A 25,512-nucleotide genomic window follows, 5' to 3' on the forward strand; every position below is an offset into this window, starting at 1 on the left:
TTCCTGAGTTTCTCAGACACTGGCCTGAGTTGCAGCCTGGCTCTCAAGGCCCTGGACACAAACCCAGCCTTGCCTTGAAGAGTCTTTGAGCTGTTAGCGGGTCAGAGTGCTTTGGAGCCGTGGTGGGACTGAGGCCTCACCGAGAACTGCCCTGCACTTCGAACCCTTGGGATATGTATTATTCCGGAGTCCTGAATGGAGGACAATGCTGTTTGGGAAAAGTCTTGCCTTGGAAGTTTTGGTGGGTAGTCAGAAGTCTCCTCTATTTTGACACTGAAGGTAGGGCCCTAGATTGGACACCCAACAAACACCCCATCTCAATTAGTATTTACTTTTTTTTTTTTTTTTTTTAAAGAATCTTAGTTTACACTCACCACCTGGAACCTTGACTGGGGAATGGGTGTCGGCCTTCCTCCTCTGGGGGTTAGGCTGACTTCAGTTCCCCCAAGCCTTATTTATTGAGACAGTTATAATGTAGCTCAGGGTGATATTAGACTTATGGTCCTACCTCCACTTCCTGAGAGCTGGGCATCAGGGCTTTGTGCATGCTAGGCATCCTACAGACTGGGCCGCATTCTCAGCACCTTTGGAAATAAGGGTCAGAACCCGACCCTTCCGCAATTAAATTGCAATCCACATTTTCTTTTTTTTTTTTTAGTTTTTCGAGACCGGGTTTCTCGGCGTAGCCTTGGCTCTGTACTCGTTCTGTAGACCAGACTGGCCTGGAACTCGGAGACTCGGCTGCTTATACCTCCTGAGTGCATGCCCCACCGCTGCCCGGCTTCTTCTTCTTTTTAAATAGCAACACAGAACGTAAGGACAGCATACACACGTGGAACAATTTTAACGGTAGTTACCTTGAGTGTGCACAGGGCACTCTGATCTAGGGCAGGTGGTTCCCCCTGGACTTGCTGACCCAGGCTGCAGTTTATTTGTAAAAGCGAAGCGCGAGAGTGAGCGACGTAGTCTCTTGGCTGCAAGGTTAGTTTAAGCCATGCGTCCATTAGGGCTTCAGAACTCCCAAAAGGGTGCAGCCTGCGAACCGGGGAGGCAGGTGGAACCTTGTTGCAGGTCTAATAAATATGCATTCTCCGTCCCTTTTCATTACCTGTCTTGTGCCAGATGCAGTGAGCTTCTTTACAGGGCTTCTTTTGGGGCGGAAGGGTGAGGGGGAGTGTCTTAAAGGCTGTGCTTCTTTCTGCTCCACCGTCTGACTTCAAATAATACCAACAGCGCTTGGATCTTAAGTCCCAAGAATGGTCCTGCTCTGGGCCGAGCCTTTGGTACGTCACACACTGCATCCTCGCAAATACCCTAGAGAGTAACTTCTCCTTTAACAGGTGAGTAAACTGAAGCTATGGAGGAACGAGGCGGCAGGGATTGGAAGGTAGCTGTTCCACGGGCAGCTACAGTGGGGGCTATTCCTGACCCATTCTTTGCGGAGAATTATCCACCACACAATCTATTCTCACATCCTGGTTCTCTTATTCCTTTAAACCTTTTCGTGGATGGGGTGGGGGTTACATCTGCCTGAGGCATCTAGGGCTAGAGGTGCGTCCTTAAGGACTCAAGTTTCGCTTCAATTTTCCTTACTGCCTTATACCTTCCGACTTTCCTAGGCCCGCTGGGTACATAGCTACTCACCTGGAGGACCCCGGGAACCGCGTCAGCTGTGCAGGATGAGAATTTCATGAGGATCCCTGCCTAGGCTTTGGGAAGGGCGGGGGCGGGGGGGCTGGCGTGTTGCAAGGGGCTATCGCGCAAGTGCGGCCCCGACCTCCGCACAAACGGCGGGCCTCACCTGGGCTCTAGGAAGAGGAGCGCCAGGCCCGGCAGGCCCGATCCGGCAAGTGCCCGCGACTCTGCGCGCTCCGCTATCCAGTTCCGAGAATCCCCCTCCTCTGCCGCTACGCCCGCTTACTGGTGGGTGGGCGCTTCTCTCTGCGACACTTTGCAGACGCTCCCCGGCGCTGGGTATGGGCGCCACCACTGCCGTAGGTCCCAGGGCTGGAGTCCGTGCGCGGGTGGGTGAGAGCGGGGCCTTGGCCCATGTACCCTGAGCACCCAAGGGCGGGGAATGGTGCCCATGGTCGACACCCTCATGACGGTTGCCCTCTCTGAGACCTTTTTTTTTTTTTTGCCACGGTCCCATCTCCCACTAGTGGGACAAAGGGCGGGGGTGCCTACCCACGCTGACCTCCCCCGCACTGCGCACGCGCCCAGCCCCCACTTCGGGGGAGGGCTTTGCTCGCCTACGCTAGTGTAGGAGGAATGGGCGACTGGGTCAGAGGAACGCTTGCAGAACGGACCCCAACCCCATACGTGGACGTTAGGGGGCAGTTTCTCCCTCCCATTTATGGCTTTGGATGTGGAGATGGCCCATAGTGAGGAGCTTTCCTATTCAGGCTAAAGTGTCCCTGTGGTGTGCACCCCATGAGAAACCAATGAATGAATCTAAGGGCCGAACTCCTTCACAACCAAGAGCCCTCTCGCTGATGCCGCCCCCCCCCCCCCCAAGCTCTGGGTACACACTTTGGAAACCTCAGTGTCTCTGTCCAGAAATATGGGTCCTTTTCTCCTCCAGACAATGGCACCAGCCCGGTGATCCCTCCGTACTCCGGAGGAACCTCTCCAGGGACTGACTGACTACATTTGGTGACCTGTTTCTGTCCAGCGCTTCTGAGGGCTCAGCTGCTGGGGCTGCAGGAAGCCTCGCTATGAATGACCGAAACCACCGTAGGCGCACAAGTGAGGCACTTGGGAACCCTGTCCCCACCCTTGGCCATACATTCTGGTTCCCTCTATCCACGGGGTAGCTGTGGTTGGGGGTGGTCTGTAAAGGCCCAGGTCGTGACCTATGCCGGCCTCTCTCCAGTGAAAGACGAAGAGACCTTTGACATCTCCATCCCCTTCGAAGAGGCACCCCACCTAGAGTCACAGATTTTCTACAGCCTGAGTCCCTCTGGGAGAAATTTCGAGGGTGAGCTGAGAAAGGGTGTGGAGGAACTGGAGCCATTGTGTGTGTGGGGGGGTACTGCCTCATCCTGGGGCATGACACCCCCTCACCCCTGCTTTCCTCAGATCCTCCAGAGGCCACCTCCCCGACCCTGATGAACAGCGTTAAAGCCCAGCTGCACATGGCCCTGGAGAGGAACTCGTGGTTGCAGAAGCGCATTGAGGACCTGGAGGAAGAGAGAGACTTTTTGCGCTGTCAACTGGACAAGTTCATTTCTTCGGCCCGGATGGATGCAGGTGGGGGCGGGGGCACACTGTTCTCCCCAGAACCCGCACAATTCAAGACCCAACTCAAGAATTGGGTGGACCTAATGCCATTTTACCCTTTCACTGAGGCCCAGGTCTGTATTAGGGTCTTCCCCAGCCATTTCTTTACTGATTTCAAAGACGTCTCATTTCCTGCCTTGTCACAGACTGTCTCATAAGCCATCAGCCTCAAGCACTTGGCCTGTCTCCCTGAGTGTCTGGACTTCCAGCTTAGGGTCCTCATCTTAGGGGAACCATCCCTTATCTCCTTGTCAGTAGGCCCACTGCAGTCTGTTGGATTCCTCAGAGGGGTCCTGTCTGCACCCCAGGACTTGTGAATGGCACAGTCATCCACCCATCCGAGATGCCCTGGAAATAATTGGGGTCCTGTCTTCCCACCACCCTGTTCTATACTTCTTGGTTAATGTGTCCTATTCCACAGAGACTGAAGTCTTAGTACCTGCTGTCCCCTAAACTCTGCCTCAGCGTCCTTGGGCAGTTCCCACCACCTTGCCTTGGTCTAACCTAGGACTGGCATCGTGGTGGCATAGCTTCTGGTAGGCGGGATCCCATCTCCTTAATAATATGCTGAGGGCTGTTCCTGGCACACTCCCCACTCTGGGCTGCCCTTCCTCAGATCTTTAGCTCAGGTCGTGGCGAGCTTAGCCTTTATTCAGGCCATAACTCCGTATCAAGCTGAGCCGCTGGCAGGCTTTCTCATTGCTAACAATGGCAAACATCTGGGCAAAGGGCCTATGGCATTTCGAGGGGCTAGATTACTGGGGGACCTATCTTGGGTCTTACCCTGAGAGCTCTATCCTCATGACTCTACTCTCGCCCTGGGGTGGCTGGGCAGAATCCTCCTGACTTCAGTTCTTCTCAGAGTCCATCCTTCTGAAAATGCTGAGTCTGAACCTCAGGGAGTTAGCCTTCCCCAGTACCCAAACTGAACCCTGACTTCTGTAGGAGTGTGACAGCCAGTTCTCCACCCAGAGGCCTCTGGATTGGGACTCTATTATCTGGAGGCCCCTGGGATGTTTCCCCTTCAGAAGCCCCCCAAAACTTGAAGGTCCTCACGAATCCCTAGACCTGATTCAGTCAAGTTCAGAGTCTAGAAAAATGCTCCCAGTGTTCCCTGAATCCTAGCTGGCTTTATGCCACTCAGTGTAGCTAACGTCTCATTTTGGGGGTTCACCCTGTCCTCATCCTGAGGACCTGGCCTCCTTCAGGGTAGTGGTAGGACATTGTGTCACTGTACATTTTTTGTCTCTTCCCCAGAGGACCACTGCCGGATGAAGCCTGGGCCTCGGAGGGTTGAAGGGGACAGTCGGGCTGGGGTTGGGGAAGCCTCAGACCCTGAGTCCGCAGCCTCCTCCTTCAGCGGGGTGTCCGAAGAGGGCAGCGCCAGTGAAAGGAGGAGGCAGAAGCAGAAGGGAAGTACTGGCCGGAGGCGGTTTGGGAAACCCAAGGCTCGAGAGAGGCAGCGGGGTGAGTGGGTACATGGGGTGGGTGTGCTGAGGGGTGTCCACCCAGAATCGCAGCATGGGTTCCAGTGATACCCTAACTTCCCTATACAGAACAGTCAGACCCAACTCCATCTCACAGCCCTGTGTGGTCCTGAGTTAATTTCAAATTTCGGTTTACACCGACCAGCAGAGTTAATCCTGGTTCCTCATCAGAAAGGGGGCTCTCTGGGCACATGGCATAGCCTCTCTGTATCTCTGGTGTCCTGGGCTGCCTTCTTTAATTTCCCCTAGTCCATCTCTATTTCTTGTTCAGATCTCTTCTGATTTCCGTTTTGCCTCCCTTCTCTTCCTGTATGGGGCTCATGTGTCTCCACTTCCTTCCCCCCCCTTCCTTCCTTTCATTTTCTAACCTTTGTATCTTTCACCCCATCCTTCCTCCTCATGCCTGCCCTCCTGTTTCTACCTGGGTTCCCGCCCCACCCCCCCACGGGTGTCTTCCCCTGTCCTCCTCTTTTTTGCCCTTTTGGTGGTTCTGCAGTGAAGGACGCTGATGGGGTGCTCTGCCGCTACAAGAAGATCCTGGGCACCTTCCAGAAGCTGAAGAGCATGTCCAGAGCTTTCGAGCACCACCGCGTGGACCGGAACACGGTGGCGCTGACCACGCCCATCGCGGAGCTGCTCATTGTGGCTCCAGAAAAGCTGGCCGAGGTGGGAGAGTTCGACCCATCCAAGGAGCGCCTGCTCGAGTACTCCCGCCGCTGCTTCCTGGCGCTGGACGACGAGACTCTCAAGAAGGTGCAGGCTCTCAAAAAGAGCAAGCTTCTCCTGCCCATCACCTACCGCTTCAAGCGGTGAGAGCCGCCTCCCCGGGGCCGGCCGACCGTTGGCTAGGCCGGGCTTCTCTGGGTGCTGCCAGGGCCAGAAGACTGCCCTTTCTGTCTCCCCGCCGCCGCACAGGCAAGGCACCCCCATCTCCATTCCACACTCCTCAAGGGCTGCCAGCTCGGCCTCGCTAGCCAGGAGTAACCAACCCATCTGCATCCCACAAGCCAGAGCATTATTCAGAGAAATTTAAATTAAAGAGACATGAAAATTTTCAATAAACTGGGCCCCAGGTCTTCCTAGGAAAGGGATGTGTGTGCCGGTAGGGGGTGGCCGTTGCCACGGAGACCGGGATCGGGCTCTCAGGCAGGAACCTCTAGAGAGTTTGGGGAGGACAGGGTGTAATTAGCCCCAGGAGGCATAGGCGGAAAGCAGGGCAGCAAACTCTTCTGCAAAAAACTTTTAAGGGAAAAGCTTGACTCTAAAGCCGCGGCGGCTGGGGCGCTGACTCAAATGACCTTTCCTGGAGGTACCAGGGGGCGCTGTGCGGGCTCGATTTCTCCCGCCCGCCTGTCAGCCAACCAGGGGTCAGGGAGGTTGCAGTCCCATAGGTGGCACGTTCAGCGCCTGCGCGGTAGGGGCCGGGGAGTGGGAGGATTAACGCCATCGCCAAGGCAACCGGGGAAGTGCGGTCTAGTTTAACGGTCTTGGGGTTAGTGCCTGCGAGGGAGGGAGGAGGAGGTGGTGGTGGGGGGAAAAAGGGCAGACCCAGCGCACGCGCAATGTGGACTTAGAGTGGCGGCTCCTCCCGTGCGCTGAGAAAACGAGCCTCAGACCGCTACGCAGGCGCAAAGACCCCCGCCCCCCTCGCCGCCTCCGAAGTCACCGTGCGCAGGCGCCCCGAGCCGCGCTAACAACCTACGCAGCGGCCCCGAACACCCTTTGCCCCACTGGCGGCTATTGTCCCACACACCTTCTCTGGCCTTCCGAGAGGTCGGGTTTTCCTCCGTTCTCTCCCCCAGAGAGCCAGGTGCCAAGAGCCGAGACCCCGCCCCTCTCCTAATGTAGCTCTCGGACCCACCTCTCATCCGCTCTGGAAGCCGAAAGGAGCCGAAGCCATGGCGGAAAAAGCCGAACTTTCCCCCTGCGCGTGAGGCCTTCCCGAAGCCAGTGGCGGAACGGGACGAAATTCTCCGGAAGGGGCGGAGTGACCCGCTGGAACCTCCGGAAAGAGCCGAAGATTAGAATCGGGCTTAATCTCTTGAGGGGCCGTGAGCGAGCGCTGGAAACCTTCGGAAAGAGCCGAAGGCCCGGACGGTTAGGATTGTTGGAAGTGACCGACTGCCTGGACAGGGTCGGCGAGGGGTGGGACGAATCTCCAGAGGAAGCCAGAGACTGAGACGGTTTGAGTTGTAGGGAAAAAAAAAATCTCATATTTTTAGAGGGGGTTGGCGTAGGGGAACGCGAGGACACACGGAATCCTCCGAACGTTGAGACGCTAGTCTCCGAAAAGTTACCGAAACTTGGGCAAAAATCCTCGCTTCGGGTGATTTCCAGGGCAGCCGCCGCCGCCGCCGCCGCCGCCGCCGCCGCCACTGCCGCCGCTGCTGCAGACTTCTGAGTCTACTCTCCGAAAGTAGCCGAGAGGCTTCGGAGCTGAGCTCCGGGCAGTTCGAGGGGGGGGTGGGGCGGGCGGGACGAGGGGGTGGAGTCGGGGCGGGGCGGGGCTTGCGGGCTTGATTAGGTAGGCGACGGAGCGCCGGCGGGGGGCCGGAAGTAGCCGAAGCCAGCGGCGGAAGTAGCCGGAGCGGGCGGGCGGCAAGGCGAGGCGAGAGCTGCACAGGGCCCTACGCGGCCGCCTAAGCATGTCCGACTTCGACGAGTTCGAGCGGCAGCTCAACGAGAATAAACAAGGTGAGGGCGCCGGGGTTGTGGGGTGACTTCTTGCTCCGCTTCGTGCCCCCCCCTTACCGCCCCCCTTCTGCCATTTCCCTCCTTGTTCCCTTCCCTGGGGCCGCAGGATGCCCTCCCTCCCCCCCCCAACCCTGTCCGTGCCGCGCGCGCCTCGCTCACGTGACCTTCCCCTCTCTGAGCTGAGGGAAGGGGTGGCGGGCGAGACGCAGGGCGCGTGCGCGCAGCAATATCCCTCCCCCCCCCCGCTCCCACGTGGTCCCCGGCGGAGGCGGTGCGTCGCGTCGCGTTTCTCTACGTGAGGTTTTTTTTTTTTTTCCCTTTCTCCTTTTTAACTTTTTTATTTTGAGAAAGATGAATTTTAGGTCTCTTGATCCTGTCTTTTTTTCTTCTGCTGCCTTGGCACTTCCGCTTCCGGTCGGGCGTACTTTTCCTTTCTCCACGCCCCCTTTGTTTCCAAAATGGCGGTAGTGAGGCCACCTCCTCCCCCCTCCCCCCCTTTTCCTTCACGTGGACTGGGGCTGCAATCGCCCGGTGCTTCTAGGTTTTGAGCCTGTTCATGGTTTTTTCGATTTTTTTTTCCAGAATTCTTCCGCCTAGGTGTTTTCTGTCGTAGCCGCCAGTTGTGCGGCGCCTTAGATAAAAATGTGTCCGGCACCTGTTTGCCCGCCAAAGGGGGGAAGCCTCTGCATTCTTTGTGCCCTCGATGAGCATGAATCATATATGCCTTGGGGTCTTTGGCGACCGACAATCTCTGTTTCCCATATCCCTAACGATTCCTAACCCGTGGGGTTTTTTGCCAAACCCCAAGCCCTGTATCATTCTAAACTCGGGCACTTAGACCCAATCTATAGGGACCAGAACGTAGGCAACCAAGTGGGAAAGAGGGATCTGACCCATTAATGGGTTAGTGGAGGAAGGTACTCGTAGGATAGGATTCTATGCTATGAATTTGAATCAGAAAGAAAGGCAAAGGCAAGCTACGTCGGTGCTGTGGGTTTTTTGGGTTTTGTCTTGTTTCTTGTTTTGTATTTTGGCTTGAGACTTAAGAAGGGCTTAAATTGCCTTTAGGAGTTTGAGGCTTAAACTCTGTTGTGTTAAAAGAACCGTTGACACCTTGAGGATTCTTTGAAATGAAGCTGTAATTGAGAGAATAACTGAAACACAGTGCACGTGGAAGAAGTAATCTTTCTGAGTGCCCTTGGAACTGCTTTGAGTAGTGTACTGGTTAAGAGTATAGGGCTTAGGAGTTGAATGTACCTTGTTCGAATACCTGCATTGCTGTTTGGTAGGTATGATGCTAAATACGTCTGTCACGTGTATGCTGATGTTTGCTGCTCTCTGACTGGGCTTTTGGAATTAGTAATGGTGGTACATACTAATTATAATTGAAATCAAACTCAGGCCTTACCATGTACAGGCAATTTGTCTTTCTTTCTTTCTTATTTTCTTTCTTTCTTTCTTTTCTCTCAAGACAGGGTTTCTCTGTGTAGCCGTGGCTGTCCTTGAACTTGTGGAGCTCTCAGAGATCCTCCTGTCTCTGCCTCCCAAGGGCTGGTATTAAAGGTGTGTGTCACCACTGCCTGCCTCTAAATAGTTTACTTAAGTGAATCATTATTTATAACAGTCTTCTGAGGACAAAGTAATTTCCAGTTTATTGGGCAGGAAACTGAGGCTCGTGAAGTTTTAATACTTATTTCTCTTAAAAGCTCCAGGCACTAGTTGGTGGAAAGCTGGAGTTGAGATTAAATGGAGCAGCATGTATATCTACTATGTGGCTTAGATTATGCTAAGTGCATAAGTAGCCATATTTGTTATTGTGAAGATAGGTGGTCTGTGGCTCAGATAGACCTGGTGTTGGCGTTACAGAAGCATGGGGCGAGTGGATGCCCCAGATGTTATTCACATAAGACTTTGAGACCTGAGTGTTGTAGCTGTGACCTTCATTCAAGGAAGAGAAAACTGAGTGTTAAAGCTAAGTTCCTGCTTTTATGTAGAGCTGGCTGCAAAACTAGTTCATTGTGCTCCAAGTGGAGCTGCTTTAGCTGGCCTTTGAGGCTGTGGTAGTTTAGATGACTTAGTTCTATAGTGTCCCTGCTGGTGTTGGAAATGGCCTGAGACCTGGCACGCCAGGGTTGGTTGATGGAGCTATGTACGTAAGACAATTACTGTGTAGCATTTTGAGCAAATGAAGGCTCCTTTTCTCAACTCTCAAGTATTTAGCATATGGGAGAAGGTTCTTGCCTTGCTGGAAGAAAGTTCTACCACCTTGTCACACTTGCTGTCTGTGTTTGTCTCTGGTCCAGCCTCCCTGCGTCTCTCAGCTTCAGCCCCCTCCTCATTTCCCTAAGTCTGCAGGGGGTTTGTCTGTGTCCTAGGCACCTGGTGCAGTCTCTGCTTCATCTCTGGAGTTCTTGCTTGTTTTGAGTCTTAGCAGGGAAGACGTTGGGGATTTGTAAGTGGCCCTTCTTCCAGGTGTGGAGCCAGACTGGCCTGGTGCGTTGCTTGCCTCTGTCTAGCTCTTGACTGTTTTCTTTCATTATTTGCATGTATGCATGCAAATTCTTTGTCATCAGTAGTTGTACCCCGACAGTGGTGTGAGTGTTCTGCCTGATTTTTCTCAAGAATATAGCCTGGTGCCTAAGACAGGCATGACAGTTTCAATTTGGGCTTCACTGTGTCCCAGCTGTTGGGCTTTGAGCAAGTCATGATCTCATGCCTCAGTTTCCTTATCTGCTGTATGAGCTTCTGACATAGAGTTTCTAAAGTAGTAATAATTAAATGCAAGTGAAGACATTCTGTCTGCAGATTGAGATAGAAGTATGTTTTTCCTGGGTTCCTTCCTCACTATCAATATTTACAGAGTTAAGATAGACTTCACATTTTTCTACTTATGTATCAGAAAAGGACATAATGCAAAAATCTACTTTGAAATCTTTCTCGTGGCCTTTTATTACCGCTAGTCTCAGAAGTCAGTACTTTTAGGATACACCTGTTAACAGCTTTTGAGTATGTTTGTTTTTGAGATAGGACCTCATTTAACTTACTCTCTTCCAACTCTTTTATTTTCATGTTTCAGCCTTCCACATGCTGGGAGTATAGTTGTGCTCACCACGCCTAGCTGTGTTCATCTGTGTGTGTGGGGGGAGCTGTGTGATGGTTGAGAAATCAGTGGTACCTTGGAATTAAGGAAATACATTAAAGTGATCATGGTTTAGCCTCCGTCTTGAGGTGCCAGTCTGTAGACTAGGAATACTGCTGTTGTTTAAGGCGGAACCTTACTATGTAGGTCTGGGTGGCCTGGAACTTGCTATGTAGACCAGTCTGGCTTCGAACTCACAGAGATCCATCGGCCTGCCTTTGTCCTCCGAGGCTCTGGAGGTTTTCCTGCAAGGCTGTGCTCTGTTAGGCAGTGGAGCTAAGGAAGTCGACTAGATAATGGTGAAGACACAGGTTCTTCTAGTCCATCCTGCCTTTGGCTTTTAGGAAGTGAGGTATGGGGGTGTCTGGTGGTTTGGACTTCAAGTTTGGATGAGGCTACTCTGGACCATCAGTTGAAGTCTTGGGGAGGTATCTTTTCTCTCTGTACATCCAGAAAGAAGTCCCTTCCTTTTGGAGGGTGCCTGCTCTTGCATTATTCACCTGGTTGGGAAGGGATGGAGTTGAGTTTCCTCACTTCTTAGGGTTACTAGATCTTGCCTGGCACCTGACCATTGGGCCTGATGGTGGGACTGTGGGTACAAGCTGGTTGCAGAGGTTTTTCCTGAGGGGTTGCTGGGTTTCTTCAGGAAAACATCATTGGGTCTCTTGATTCCCCAGCCTCTAGCCCTGCCCCTCTCAGGGACGACCCTGGGGTCAGGCCCCTCAGCCCTCGAGGGGGACCAGGAGCCAGCTTCCTCTGTCTTCTCTGGCTCCTCAGCTCCTCTTGAGCATCTTCAGGTATCTTATACCCCGGGGGCATTTCCAGGCCCTGTCCCTTTGGTCCCTTCAGAGTCCTTGGGGACTCGGGTATGGACCCAGGAGGCCTGTTGTCTCCTTCCATTAAATCCCTTCCCTTGGGGTGGGGGTGGCTTCCCTGGGTCTTGGCATAGCCACCAGCACGCACAGGGTGGGCTGGGCCTGCATTTTTTCTTCACTCATTCCATCTCTTCTCACACTTGTCCAGAACGGGACAAGGAGAACCGGCACCGGAAGCGTAGCCACAGCCGCTCTCGAAGCCGGGACCGCAAGCGCAGGAGCCGGAGCCGAGATCGGCGTAACCGGGACCAGCGCAGTGCCTCTCGGGACAGGAGACGACGAAGGTACTAGAGCTCTTGGGACCTCTGGCTGGATCCCCTGTCAGAGCCTGGGTCTGTGTAGCTGCTCTGTGCGGGTGCTGCTTGGTCTGCCTTGAATTTGGTTTTCCCTGTTTATGGGATTTCTTTCAGTTTTTCTTTTGGCAGTGCCAGTGGGTTGCTGGGGACAATAGTTTCTTGGGACAGGGAATGAGGTTTTTTTTTTTCCTTTCTCCCCTCTAAGGGTAAGGCTGTCTTTAAGGGTGCAATTGATTTTTCTTGTTCTCTAGTTCTGTTTGGGGCTGTCTTAGCACTGGTTTGTTTCTTCCCTGCTTCCTGATAGCTGTGGAGTGGGGCAGGCTTTAGTTTACAGCTCAGGGTGGTTGACCTAGTTGATCTGGGAGTCATCTTGCCTTCCTTGGTTCCCCTTACTCTATGCCTTCTAGGTAAGGGAGTGTGGGGGACTGAAGCCTTTTTTTCCTTATCTCAGTTTCTCCATAGAGTGGCCTAGTCTCTCTCTGCTCCGTCTCCTTACTTCCTCTTTCCTGGGAGTGGTAGGGTTGGGGGGGTGGTTGGCAGGGCCGAGGTGGCCTGTGTGTACTTGTCTCCTTGGTCCTGCCGCAGTCGTGGGGTTCAGTGACTTTGGAGGGGTGTATTGTGTGGGGAAGACAAAGGTCCCCAATCACTCCTCCCATACCTTTCCCTCCCACACCCCCAGCAAACCTTTGACCAGAGGCGCTAAAGAGGAGCACGGTGGATTGATGTGAGCTTCTCTTCCTGCCCCTTGTGCCCCTTGTCCGCTCCCTCCTCCTCCCTCACCTGTGCATCTTGCCTGCCTTGCATCCCCACCCTGGCTCAAGCACTGGGGAACAGTCCCTTCCCAGGCCCAGCTCTCCCTCCTGGAGCCAGTGGAGCTCATTTGTGGGAGGGTGTGGAGGGCTGGGAGGAGCTCCTGGCAGGGGACGTGCAGGCCCAGTGTTGGTCAGACTGAGGTTGTCCTGCCCCATTTTCTGCTCCCCCCCCTTCCCCAGTCGGTCCCCCCGACATGAGAAGAAGAAGAAGGTGCGTAAATACTGGGACGTGCCACCACCTGGCTTTGAGCACATCACCCCAATGCAGTACAAGGCCATGCAAGGTAGGCCTTTCCCTGCCATGGACTGTTGTAGGGGTTAAAATTGTGTGGCAGCCTTCCTGGAAGAGGGAAGAAATCTTCCTTTTTGGGCCCCTAGGGAGCCAGGATTCTTAGTAGTGGGTATCGGGTGAAGCCCTGCTGTTGAGTTGACCTGGCTAATGGAGACCTTCAGATGAAGTGGGCGGAGGGTGAGTGGGCTCAGTGTATTGTGAGGTCCTGGTTGCTAATGGGGTTTTACCCTCTTTAAAGCTGCGGGTCAGATTCCAGCCACTGCCCTTCTCCCCACCATGACTCCCGATGGTCTGGCTGTGACCCCAACACCTGTACCCGTGGTTGGGAGCCAGATGACTAGACAGGCCAGACGTCTCTACGTGGGCAATATCCCTTTTGGCATCACTGAGGTACTGCCCTCCTCCTGCCCCTGCCCTCTCCCATGTTTCCCCACCCTGTTCCTTCCCTCCCTTTATTCCCTCTCCCCAACCTGCACGGGTCAGACTCTGTTCCTGCAAGACCCCCCGGCCCCCTCCCAGACGGACGGATGGAGTTGAGCCAGCCAGGGGCCGGGCTGGGGGTGGCCCCTCCCTCCCTCCTCTTCCCCTCTCCCGTCTCCCTTTCCCCAACCTCCTCCAGCAACCCAGGGATCAAACACACACATAACGTACTTACCTACATATTGTACCTACGTGTTGGAGAGAGACAGAGAGGGAGACTCGACACACATACAAACAGACGCACGCCCCTGCAGTTTTTCTGACATGCTCTCCTTTTCTGCCGTCTATCCACATCCTTTTCCCCACATCCCTCCCATGGTCGCTGTTCTTTTATTTTTGATAGCCCTGACCTCCCTCACCTTCCCCACCGCTCCTCTCCCCCATCCCTCTCCCCACCCCCCTTCCCGTGGCACCCCTGAGAATCCCGAGATCAAAGAGTTGTTTCCATTTCTCTTTAAAGTGAAATATTGTGGGGCTGAGATCCCTCGTAGCAACAAAAAGTTTGCTACCGTCGTTGAAGGCAAGTAAGGTCCATTCTGACTTTCTCAACCTGCACTTTGCTACATTTGATAAACCAGCCCCCGGACTCCAGGGCCAGATCCCTCCACATCACTCTTTTCTCCTCCCCTCCCACCCTTCCCCCTCCTCCCCTGCTCATCCATTCCTCCCTGCCCCTGCACTCTCCTCCTTGTTCTGCCTCTCTGGGCTCCCTTCCTGTCCCTCTGCTTGTCTCTCTCTTCCTGCCTGTTGCTCTCCTGCCTTTTCCTGCCTTGTCTGCACCGGGTGTTTCTCCCTTGTGTCATCCTCATGTTTTTCTTACTCTTGTCATATTCTTCCATCTTTTCTTGAATAACTTTCCTCCTAATTTTTTGGGTCCATGGCTCATCCCTCATGCCTGTCCTGTCTGGCCCTTTTGCTCCTGTCTCCTGTCCTTTGGTATTGCTTCCTCTCTGTTTCCTCATCTTCCTCCTGCATTTGTTCCTACTATTGACCTTTACACTCCTGACCCATATTCCACTGTCCCTTTCCCTCCCCCTTCTCCCTTCCCTCATTCCTCTCCCCTTACCCCCAAACCCCTCTGTGTCTCCCTCTCTCACCCTTCCCCTCCTCTCTCCACCTCCCTCCCCGCCCTCCCCTCTCTCCTATTCCCTCTGCAGGAGGCTATGATGGACTTCTTCAACGCCCAGATGCGCTTGGGGGGCTTGACTCAGGCCCCTGGCAACCCAGTTTTGGCTGTGCAGATCAATCAAGACAAGAATTTTGCCTTTTTGGAGGTGAGCTTTCCAGTGACGGGGTAAGGGATAGTGGGGCTGGACTGAGTGCTTTCTCTGCAGCTGCTTTCCCATTTGGCTGCTGGAGGAGCTCTGCAGTCCCCATCCTGCCTTATCCCTTCTCTCTTGCCTGCGAGGCCTCTTTGGCCTGCCTGCTTTATTTTTTGAGAGTATTCTGGCCCAGTCCACTCTGCTCAGGCTACACTGATCTTCCAGAGGGCACAATATGCTTCTTCTTGTTCGGGGCCTAAGCTGAGGCAGTTCACTCCAGATGTTTTAAAGTAACAATTTTTGGCAGTTACTCCTACTGTCTGTAAAGACCTAACTCAACTCTGGGCCTACACTCTTAAAACACATTGGTGGTGCTGATGTGATATAAGTTGCCGAAGAGGTTTTTGAGCATTTCCTTTTAGTCTGCACTGGCCCATCAGAGTCTGCTTTGATTTGTACTGTTGGGAGACTTCAGCTTCAGTGTTACTTCATCCGAAAGCTTGGGCTGTCATTGCCACCTAACTCAGCTGACCTACCTTTCTCATGCTGGCCTTTCCAACGTTGTCAGAACTTATGATTGTGTTTGCTTTCTAGAGTGTGAGGGTCTAGAAGCAGTCTCACACTTCTCCCCATTGTCTAGCCAGGGTTTCCTACATGCCATTTGTTTATATAAGTGGGAGGGAAGTGAAGAGTTTTGGGTGCGGTTGCTGTTCTCTTCCTACCCAACCCTTAGCTCTACTCCTGCTGCTTTTCCTTCAGTTCCGGTCAGTGGATGAGACAACCCAGGCCATGGCCTTTGATGGCATCATCTTCCAGGGTCAGTCGTTGAAGATTCGAAGGCCTCACGACTACCAGCCGCTGCCTGGCATGTCAGAGAACCCCTCTGTTTATGTGCCTGGTGAGTTGGACTTTACTGGGGCCTTGGAGGGAGGTCACTGTTCTCTTAACCCAGGTTCCTGTATTTAGCCTAGGTAGAGTTGCTTAGGAGATAGTGTGTGTGCTGTGGTTGTCAGCTTAACAGGTGTGCTGTGATGATGCTCGCTTTTAAACTCTATTTCATTTGGGGTATTGAAGCTTCTACCTCTCTTCCACCAACCCCTTAACCCTGGGTAAAAGAGAAAGAAGGTTAGTGGGGAGAAATGGGCACCGACCCGTTTACTTCTCCTGACTGTTTAGGCTCAATTGGGTTCTTTTGGGGCAATACCAGTCTATGTCAACAGCAAATGCAGTAAGCAGTCTCCTCCGTCTCTTGTCTTTGGGTCTTCAAACTGCTGCACTCCTCATGCCACTACTGCACACTGCACTTTTTCTCTTTGGGCTCTCCCATTTATCTCCTTCAAGAGTCTAAGACCATGTCCCTTCTCCGTGCTGTATGGGGCAGGCCTACCAGCTGGCAGAGACCTCGTCCTGCAGGAGACAGTTGTCAGCTGTGGTCATACCAAAGCCCAAACTAAAATCCCACACTTGGGAATAAAAAAAAACCACATTTATCTAACAACTGAGTTTACAAAGAAACCAAAACTTTATTACAGTCCTAGGCCTCTGAGGTGGTGAGCTGTGATCTGAGCACTCACAGCTTGCTTGTGAGCGTGAGAACCAGGTCCAGATCAGAGGTGTTCTGGGAAGTTTGGGCTTGTAGTGTGGGCGTTGTTCCTGCCTTGGCCAATTGACCCCGAAGTTTCAGGGCTTGATGTGTATGTGCATATCAGCAGACCCTCTCCATTGGTGCTGGTGTGTGGACCTAGCGTGTTAGTGCTCACTGATTGCCATGTCTGTCTGGCACATGGTCTGGCCTGTTTCCCGTAGTTGTATTGAGTATCACCTCTGATTGGTAGGTCACAATAGATGCTCAATGTGAAAGTTTCAGACAGGGTCATTGAAAATAGGGATTTTGTGTGATTTTTCACATTCTGCCCTAATGTTTCACAGTTTAGAAGGCTCTATGTGTGTCATTCTGCAAGCTGTAGTCTGTTGATCTAGCATTTGGCAGGTGAGATGGGGTGTAAGTGGAGGTACGTAGGCTGTTTGATGTCCTCCCTGCTGGGCTGCAGGAAGCACTGGTGCTGGAGCTCTAGGTGAGTGAGGCCCGGGAATGAGGTGATTGGAACTTGTAGAATGTGGAGCCCTGTTGGCTGATGCTCAGCATTTGTAGGATGCGGTTGGGACCCAGTCACCCCTTCACTGTAGAGTAAGGGCACATTTCTGGTGGTGGAGGACTTGCTGTCAGGGCTCTGACTACTGAATGCTTTCTTACTGCAGGTTCTGGTGAGGTCAGTGCCTCTTTCCACTCCTTACATATACCTATGTCTAAAACTATCATGCACCTCCTCAAAGTACTGCATGGAGAAAATTCACTGTGGTACTGGGCATTGAGCCCTAGGATTGAACTTGTTAGGAAAGCATTTCACTTCTGACCTGAATCCCAAACCCCCTTTAAATTCTTATCTTGTTATGGAGTCTAGGTTTGCCTAGGCAGGCCTGGAACTTGAGCCTGCCACCAGCTGCCTGAGTAGCTGGGATTATAGGTCTGCGCCACTCGGTCCAGCTTGCTTGATGACTGAGTATATCTCTCAGTTAAAGCTTTAGAACATCTTGTTTATACCTCTTGCTACTAAATTTATTTTTTGGATTGGTCTTTAGTCACATAAACAGCCAGCCACCTGCTGGTCTTACTGTGTGGTGTGCCAGGGTGCTGCCTGTACCTGAATCTTTGGAGTCACTTTTGGCCTTTTATGTTACCTATTTTTTATTACTGTTACCATTGTGGTACTAGGAATGTTCTAAACAGGTAGTCTGCCACTTGATATCCTCAGCCTTTTTACTAGTATTTTGAGGCAGAGTCTCTTCTTGTATTAACCAGGGAGGCCTTGAGCTATGGCTCTTGGATTATAGACTTGTACCAGCAGGCCTGGCTGTAGAGTTTTTTGATACATGTTATAATTGTGTATCCCAGACTGGTCTCCCAACTTTGCTCCCTACCCCAGTGTGGGGATCGCAAGCATCTGCCATACAATCCCCACCTCTGTCTTGTGTTAATCACAGTTTGACTTCTGTGGAATTGTCATTTCACAGAGAAGGAAAGCTAGGAATGATGGTTAATAATTTGTTCACGGTCATGAAATTCATGGGTTGTACAGGTTGGCTCTGGAGTCCCTGCTAGCTTTTCTCTGTACTCTGTCATGTTAACTTTCTGCTGAAAACATGTAGATACAAGCACAGTTGCTTTGGACTGTGCTGCTAAGTGGCAAGCCTCTTCAGAGGCAGTCTGTGCCCTGCTCTGATGAGACAGTGGGAAGATGAGTCGTGAATCTCTTTGGATGTGCCTAACTGAAGAGGCCAGGCTTTTCCAGCTCTGCCTGTGCTTCCACATCATTACCACTAAAGGTCCTGTATCTTGTTTTCTGAACTTCCTCTTGCAAAGGAGGAAAATGAATGTCATTACATAGATTAAAGAGGAAAAACAGTTGATGATAGAGTTAAAAAGCAATTTGTAAATTGGAAGGCTGACTTCCCTGGTGAGAAAGTATTGACTGGTAACTTTACATTGATATCACCTGGAATGAAGCTGAAGCTGCATTTTCACAGAAGTGAAGCTGTTCTACAAGTGTTAGGCCCTCGTATCCCTGGGATTAAATGGCACAGAGTGCGTGTATATGTGCCTAATATGTCGTGTGGTGGTCTCCCTGTTCCTGTAGGTGTAGGCAGCACAGAATTGAACTCATGGCACCTAGCTTGGGTCCTACCTTGTGCTGCCTCTGAGATAACCACACAGTGATTGATTTGGGCTTGGGGTCTAGTTGCTGCCTTGCTGCTTACTTGGCAGAGACTGGTGTAGAGCTAAGCCTGCTGAACTACCTTCGAAAGGCAATGTTGAATTGTCCTCTAGAGGTCACGTGTTCATACTCTTAGGACTTTACTCCAGTATTAAGATGGGGCTTTTGCACCTACTGAGGTAAATTAAAATTTTCCTTTTATGTATATTGAGTGTTTGCCTGCATGTAAGTCTGTACTGTAAGCATGCCTGGTTCACAAGGAGGTCAGAAGAGAGAGACTCGAATCCCCATGGAACTGGAGTTAGTAGATGGTTGAGAGTCATCATGTGTGTGCTGGGAAACTGAACCTGGGTGCACTGTAAGAGCAGCAAGTGTTCTTTACTGCTGAGCCATCTCTCCAGCCCCATAGAGATTTTTAAAGTGGTTGTCCCTGGCCTGTGGCAGCCCCTGGATATGGTGTGGCTCCTAGTGCTTCTGCTTGTCATAGTGGCACTCTAGCTCAGGTCTGGTGGTGGTCTGTATGACTCCACTCTGGGGTACGTGTCTGGTGTGGAGAAATATCTGAGTTGAGGGCTGCCATTCTCTGGGGCTAACGAGTTACAGTAGGGCGGATGACAACCTGGAAGATGGAGGGGGCATAGTGGCTCAGGTTCCAGGGCACGCCCATCAAATAGCTCACTTGATGCTTTTGTAGATTAGGATGGACCACTGCACTTAGTATGGGGAGGCTACACACAGTGGGACTTAGGAACCGAGGAGTTAAGGCTGCATTGATGCTGGGGCCTGATGATGGCTGTTAAGAATTGAATGTAAGAGCCTGGCGTGGTGGCGCACGCCTTTAATCACAGCCCTTGGGAGGCAGAGGAAGGTGGATCTCTGTGAGTTCGAGGCCAGCCTGGTCTACAAAGTGAGTCTAGGACAGCCGAGGCTACACAGAGTAACCCTGTCTTGAAAAACCAAAAAAGAAAAAAAAAAAAAAAGAATTGAGTGTTAATATTGGTAAAGTTGTGTGATGTGCTAAGAAATGTCTGGCTGTCACTTACACGTTGGTCCAGAGTTAAGTAGAGAAGTCATGCAAAACTCCCTCAGCTGATAACCACCATGTAATTATATTGGAGCTTTAGTGGATTCTGAGCACAGCGTGTCAGAGTTGGCCATTAGTCTGCACTGAGGTGTGTTCTGAGATTCTTCATGTCACACTACCTCAGAAAGCAGGCCATCCTTGCAGAGGCTTAGAGAGGACCCTGAAGGCAAAGGATTGAGAATAACTGAATGAGATGAACTGATCCTAGGTGTTTGTCAGTTCAGTTGTTGCTGTTCTATGCTCATGTACTTGTCAGAATATGGGGGTATGTGGCCAAGAGGGAAGTGTGTATAGTGCGGCTTCTTCTAACCTTTATTTATCGGGTATCTTAGGCAGTATAGGACTTGTGAAAGGGCTCATGGTAGGTTATTTTTGTTTGTTTGTTTTTGTTTTTTGGTTTTTGAGACTGATCCTTCTGCCTTAGCCTTCCAAGTGCTGAAAAGACAAATGTGTATGTCACCACTCCCAGTTTTCTTCTTGGACATAATGCCTTTGTATTGGAATTGAAGTCTTTATACTTTTTGTCTTTAGGAGTTGTATCCACTGTAGTACCAGATTCTGCCCACAAACTGTTCATCGGGGGCTTGCCCAACTACCTGAATGACGATCAGGTAAGTCCTCTGCTCCCTTCCTAGCTACCCCTCTCAGCTTGACCAAACCCTGATGGGTTTTTTGGCCTCTTGCAGGTGAAGGAGCTGCTGACATCTTTTGGGCCTCTCAAGGCCTTCAATTTGGTCAAGGATAGTGCCACAGGGCTCTCCAAGGGCTATGCCTTCTGTGAGTACGTGGACATCAACGTTACAGACCAGGTGAGCCCAGAGTGCCTAGCTGCTCCCTCCGTCTGCCCCTCTTAACCTTGCTCTGTTTCCAAGCTCAGGTCTGCTCTCTTTGGGCTAGGGTGGGCGGTGGTTATTGTGAAGCAAGGTGTGGGGGGGACTCAACTCCTTTTCCCTTGGTTTTGCCTCTTTCCAAACTTAATTCCGTTGCCTTCCACTCTTTCCCCGTCGATGCCTGGCTCTTTGGGGGGAAATGCTGGGCCCTGATTGCTGACCTGTACCTCTCCTGCACCCCTTCCACCCTTCGTCCTCTTGACCATAGGCCATTGCGGGGCTGAATGGGATGCAGCTAGGGGACAAGAAGCTGCTTGTCCAGAGGGCGAGTGTGGGAGCCAAGAATGCCACGCTGGTGAGCCTCCCGGCACGTCATCTTCCATTGGCTAGAGGGACCCTGGGGGTGGGAAGGGTTGGATGGGAAGGTTTTCTTAAGTTCTGCCCCAGTTTTCATGGGAGGGGATTTGGGCAATGGGTTCATAAGTGTTTAAGTAGAGGAATGGCCCCCCAGTTGGATGTGAGAGGCACAGGTGTGCGTGGAGGGAGGCTAGTCAGAGCCATTTTGTGACATCTCTATTCTCCCTCACTCCACAGAGCACCATCAATCAGACACCCGTGACCCTTCAAGTGCCTGGCCTGATGAGCTCTCAGGTGCAGATGGGCGGTCACCCAACTGAGGTCCTGTGCCTCATGAACATGGTGCTGCCTGAGGAGTTGCTGGACGATGAGGAGTATGAGGAGATTGTAGAGGATGTGCGAGACGAGTGCAGCAAGTATGGGTTGGTCAAGTCCATTGAAATTCCCCGGCCCGTGGACGGCGTCGAGGTGCCTGGCTGTGGAAAGGTCAGGGTGCCCTCTTTGTTTTGTGTCCCTCTATTACCACCCTCTGTACTCCTCAGTAGCTGTCTCGTTCTGGCCACGGGTAATGCCCAGAGGGGATCAAGGCCTTCTGCGGGCTTGGGGCATAGAGTGGAGAATTCATTCTCTTTATTGATGTACCTTCACTCAAAGCCGGTAGCTTTGCTTTGCTTATCTTTGAGGTGAAGAGAATGTTACCACATACCTTGCTACTTAAGTGTCTCATGTGCCACATACTCCTTGGAGCTGCATCTGTGTTCTCTCAGTAGCTCTTGAACCTCTTTGTTGGGTGTGGCACAGAGGTGACAAGCCACACAGCTAGGCATTACAATGTTTGTGGTCTTGATTTTAGAAGCCACTGAGTTATTACCTACTTCTGCACTGTGCTAGGTTTAGCTAAGCTCTGATGTCCCCCTTGGAAAGTGTTGCTGAGAGTTGGTGGCATTCTTTTTTTTTTTTATTTTTTATTTTTTTTTAAAGATTTATTTATTTATTTATTATGTATACATTGCTCTGCCTGCTTGTACCCCTGTAGGCCAGAAGAGGGCGTCAGATCACATTATAGATGGTTGTGAGCCACCATGTGGTTGCTGGGAATTGAACTCAGGACCTCTGGTAGAGCAGTCAGTGCTCTTAACCGCTGAGCCATCTCTCCAGCCCGTTGGTGGCATTCTTACTGTCAGTAGTAAGATTTGGTTGTGAACAGAGCTCTTACCCACAAATCTGGCAAACAGCTGGAGAGACTGTTACTAGGGTGCTGTGTTGGGCAGTAGCAGGAAAGGGTGGGAATTGGAGTTGTCACATTCTTGTATTTTCTTTTTGGTACTGAAGATCAGATTCAGGGCCTCATATACCAACTAGGCAAGTGCTTTCCTACCGAGCCGCATCCACAGGCCTAGGTTCTGGTGTAGATAGGTGGGTAGTGGTTGAAAAGTGGCAATAAGGCTCAGTGAGGTGAGGTTATCTTGCCACCTCAGTTGTGTGTGTGGTTGGTGGTGGGAGTATTCAAAGTAGGGGCTTGCTCTGCTCCTGTAAAGCTGATTGCTGCATGGCAAGAGTGTGAGAGAGTGAGCGGAGGACAGGATGTTCAGCCATTGGTTTCTTGGAACCTTTGTTATGCCTGAAGGGAGCCAATTTTGCAGAAAGGATTGAAGAGGGCCTTATGAGCTTAAGAAAGAAGCCTAACACTTTCTTCCAGAGGAGCAGGGCTTCACGGATGGAGGGAGGCTGATGTAATGCCAGCTAGTTGATATGGAGAGGGCCCAGATGTGAGTCAGTTGATCTGTGAGGCTTCTCCCTCCCTCCCCCTCCCTCCCCTCTCTTTCTTTTCTTTCCTTTCTTGTTTTTTGAGACAGGGTTTCTCTGTGTAGCCCTGGCTGTCCTGGACTCACTTTGTAGACCAGGTGCCTTGAACTCACAGAGATCCGCCTGCCTCTGCCTCCTGGAGTGCTGGGATTACAGGTGTGCTCTACCTTGCCTTTTGAGGTTTCTTTTGATCTGGGAGAAAGATGGTGGTCCGCTTTAAAGTATGGTCCTGTGTTAGAGGATAGGTCATACTGCACGCGGTGCTGTAAGGTGATGCTATCTAGTGATACTGCGTAGTTTGTGCTCCCCATAAAATTTGAAGTGGTGAAATTGTCCAGCAACATTCAGAACACATTTGTGTCCATAAGTGTGTTGACTATAGTAGGTAATGAGAGAAATGCATGAGTTTGGGAGGCTGTTGGTGATAGGTAGTGTCATGTGAGAAGCAAGGCTGGTGAGCAGGTGAGGTGGAGAACAGCAGCTTTGGGGTTACTTAGATACCTTTATAGAGACTGCTAGAAAGCAGTCAGCTGGGCAGATGAGAGCTCCATGTGGGAATTTGTAAGGGGAGGCTGGGCAGGATTCAAGGGCACCTTAGGAGCGCAGCAGAGGCCTCATGTGGAGGCCAATGGTGGCGGTCAAAAGGAAGAAGACTATCTGCCTAAAAGGGCTCCTGCCTGCTCTGTGCCAGTACTTGATAGACCACTGTTGGTCTGCCTCCGTCTGGCAGTTAGTGGAAGCCTGTCTTCAGTGGGATTGAGTAGACACAGGAGAAGGTGAATGCAGACAGGCTGGCTTCTTGAGCAGCTTTTTTCCCCCATTGGTTTGAGACAGGGTTTTGCTCTGTTTCCTAGGCTGGCTAGCCTTGAACTCATGGCACTGCAAGCATGCACTACCATATCCACCTTATTTATTGTTCTGAAACTTGTCTTCTAAAACTGTCTTAAGAGGCTAATGCAGACGCCTAGCATATACTATCTAGCTCTAAGTTACCAGTATTTTGGGGAGTGCTTTTATTTGTGTCTGCTTTGAGATTGGGGTTTACTGTGTAGCCCATGCTGGCCTTGGGCCAGTGAGCCTGCCTGGCGCTGAAGTTGTCCAGTGTGTATCCTCAACACCTGGCTTACTCAGGGCAGTACTTAAAGCCTGTCTCAAGAGTTCATCTTCGATATTTAGCTGTATTCTTTATTATTGACATTTGGAATAGGTAAGTGTTTCGAGGTTTGCCCATCAGTGGGTAGGCGCCACACCTTTGTGATAACAGACACTATTATCTCCTGGGGACATACTCTGTCCCTAGTTGAGAACCAGTGTCTTAGCCTGATACCCCACTTTTTTCTTTTAAACCAAAGAATGTCACTATTACAGCAAAATAGCCTTCATTAATTTCTTAGCGTCCATTGTCTCCAAAATGTTTTAGTAAGGCCCAACCCCCAAATTTGCTTGCAGCTTTTTTTTTTTTAATTTAAAGAGCTTTTTAATTTATTATTTTTGTGTTTGTGCAAGCATTGGGCAGCTTTCAGGAGGAGTCGGGTTTTTTCCCAAAATTGGTCAAGGGGGTATCAGAGTTGTACAGCAAGGGTTTTTACCCACCTGGCCATCTTGCTGGTTGCATAAAGTTTCTCCTATCAGTTTTATCTCGTTCTCCTTTCACTCCCCTTTAAAGTCCAGCTGGTTTGGTTGTTGAAGTAGGGCAGTAGTTATGCAGTTACCCACGTTAGAGTGTAGCTTCGTTGTGGTCCTTTCCCGTAAGCAGGTGGTTCAAGCAAGATAAATGCATGAGCAGGGGAGCCTGCTTTAATTCTTCTTGGGCTTGAATCCTAAGTTCTGAGCTTTCCTTACCTACTATCTGTGGGGAAAGAATGACTTACAGTTAGTGGCTTAGAGAGCACCCTGTGGATGGCAGAAGTGGCTCCTGTCCTCTGGGATCTTGTCTCTGGCCACCTGTCCTGTGTACTCGGATGACTCAGGCCTGCCTGCCTGCTTTTCTCCATTTCTGTGATGTCTCTGTTCTGTGCTCTGTTCTTGGGTCCTGGAGAAAGTTTGGGTAAACACCCTCAAACTGAACTGAAGGCCTCTCTGCAGTCTGTGGTGAGGTGTTTTCTCATTTCCTGTGCTGATTCTGGACTTGAATGAATGCTCACTAGTGGCTGGGAGCCAGCCTTGTTCACCTATCTGCGTTTTGTTCCTACAGATCTTTGTCGAGTTCACCTCTGTGTTTGACTGCCAGAAAGCCATGCAGGGTCTAACGGGCCGCAAGTTCGCCAACAGAGTGGTGGTCACGAAATACTGTGACCCCGACTCTTACCACCGTCGGGACTTCTGGTAGAGGTGGCTGGGGGAGGGTGGGGACAGGGCTGGCTGGGGACTTTCCCCTCACCTGTTCCCCCCTCCTTTCTCCCCTCTCTGAAGATGATGGGCAGAGGAGTGACAGCCGAATGACAGCCGGCAGCAACTGGAATGGCAGCAATTAAGGGGGTGGGGGGTGGGGGGCTAGGGCAGGAAGGGGACTGGGCAAGTGCACACAGGCCACACAGACACATTGACCCACACAGACACAGAGGGGAAGGGGCTGGGACGAGGGCTGTGTGCACAGCAGGGCGGGTAGGACCCCCACAGCCCCTTCCCACACAGCCCCCTCTTACCCCTAACACCCTCTCCTCCTCCTTTCCCCCATGGTAGGAACATAGCGTGTTTATATTTTATGGCCAAACTATTTTGAATTTTGTTGTCTGGCCCTCAGTGCCCGGCCCTCTCCTTTTGCAGGACCACAGCTCCCGTCCTCTGGCTTCTGGTCCTTCCTGTTCTCCACCCTGGTTTCTTAAGTAGTTGGTTCTTCTTAGTCTTTTCCTGACCCTCAACCCGTGCTCTCTGTCCCGCTCCTCCTCTCTGTGGCAGTTTCATATTTGCTAATACGAATTTGCTCATTAAACAATTTGTTGTATTTTACTTTATGGCGCTCCTTCTGTGTCCAGTGTGTCCGCCCTTTCGGTCGTGGGTATGGAGGGTGGCACCTAGGGAGGGAGGCAGGCCTGAGGGCCTC

General features: G+C 51.6%; 2 protein-coding genes and 1 long non-coding RNA gene across 9 annotated transcripts; 2 read left to right on the forward strand and 1 right to left on the reverse strand.

Moving 5' to 3' along the window:
* The first annotated feature begins 1,718 nt into the window (after positions 1–1,718).
* Positions 1,719–5,831, forward strand: CCDC106 (coiled-coil domain containing 106). 5 transcript variants are annotated; one of them, XM_084770348.1, is made up of 6 exons: positions 1,719–1,846; positions 2,585–2,748; positions 2,876–2,980; positions 3,082–3,252; positions 4,540–4,749; positions 5,266–5,831. In XM_084770348.1, the coding sequence occupies exons 2-6, from the start codon at positions 2,718–2,720 to the stop codon at positions 5,580–5,582; spliced, it is 834 nt and encodes a 277-aa protein (XP_084626474.1). In that variant the 5' UTR covers positions 1,719–1,846; positions 2,585–2,717; the 3' UTR covers positions 5,583–5,831. The 5 variants fall into 5 exon arrangements, with proteins under 5 accessions (XP_084626474.1, XP_084626470.1, XP_084626473.1 ...); XM_084770344.1 differs by having other exon boundaries at positions 1,765–1,923; XM_084770347.1 differs by having other exon boundaries at positions 1,766–1,994.
* LOC311591012 lies at positions 5,804–7,137 on the reverse strand. The gene is made up of 2 exons (XR_014777010.1): positions 6,631–7,137; positions 5,804–6,269 (listed from the first exon to the last, which is right to left on the reverse strand). It is a non-coding gene; the product is annotated as an uncharacterized lncRNA (long non-coding RNA).
* Positions 7,138–7,272: 135 nt separating this feature from the next.
* U2AF2 (U2 small nuclear RNA auxiliary factor 2) lies at positions 7,273–25,423 on the forward strand. 3 transcript variants are annotated; one of them, XM_084770330.1, is made up of 12 exons: positions 7,273–7,463; positions 11,626–11,761; positions 12,453–12,497; positions 12,766–12,869; positions 13,116–13,267; positions 14,515–14,631; positions 15,379–15,517; positions 20,008–20,087; positions 20,163–20,285; positions 20,575–20,673; positions 20,901–21,149; positions 24,664–25,423. In XM_084770330.1, the coding sequence occupies exons 1-12, from the start codon at positions 7,415–7,417 to the stop codon at positions 24,796–24,798; spliced, it is 1,428 nt and encodes a 475-aa protein (XP_084626456.1). In that variant the 5' UTR covers positions 7,273–7,414; the 3' UTR covers positions 24,799–25,423. The 3 variants fall into 3 exon arrangements, with proteins under 3 accessions (XP_084626456.1, XP_084626457.1, XP_084626458.1); XM_084770331.1 differs by having other exon boundaries at positions 7,274–7,463; positions 20,575–20,661; XM_084770332.1 differs by lacking the exons at positions 7,273–7,463; positions 11,626–11,761; positions 12,453–12,497; positions 12,766–12,869; positions 13,116–13,267 and adding an exon at positions 13,819–13,877.
* Positions 25,424–25,512: the final 89 nt, after the last annotated feature.

Source organism: Acomys minous, assembly GCF_964271855.1.
Source record: "Acomys minous genome assembly, chromosome: 20".
Lineage (NCBI taxonomy): Eukaryota > Metazoa > Chordata > Mammalia > Rodentia > Muridae > Acomys > Acomys minous.

Excerpts from the sequence above, each read along its gene's own strand:
- CCDC106 (XM_084770348.1), top strand. The coding sequence starts at position 2,718 with ATGAATGACCGAAACCACCGTAGGCGCACAA. Across the intron at positions 2,749-2,875 it reads AAACCACCGTAGGCGCACAA|TGAAAGACGAAGAGACCTTT; the intron begins GTGAGGCACTTG and ends GCCTCTCTCCAG. Across the intron at positions 2,981-3,081 it reads CTCTGGGAGAAATTTCGAGG|ATCCTCCAGAGGCCACCTCC; the intron begins GTGAGCTGAGAA and ends TGCTTTCCTCAG.
- U2AF2 (XM_084770330.1), top strand. The coding sequence starts at position 7,415 with ATGTCCGACTTCGACGAGTTCGAGCGGCAGCTCAACGAGAATAAACAA. Across the intron at positions 11,762-12,452 it reads CGGGACAGGAGACGACGAAG|CAAACCTTTGACCAGAGGCG; the intron begins GTACTAGAGCTC and ends CCACACCCCCAG. Across the intron at positions 14,632-15,378 it reads AGAATTTTGCCTTTTTGGAG|TTCCGGTCAGTGGATGAGAC; the intron begins GTGAGCTTTCCA and ends CTTTTCCTTCAG.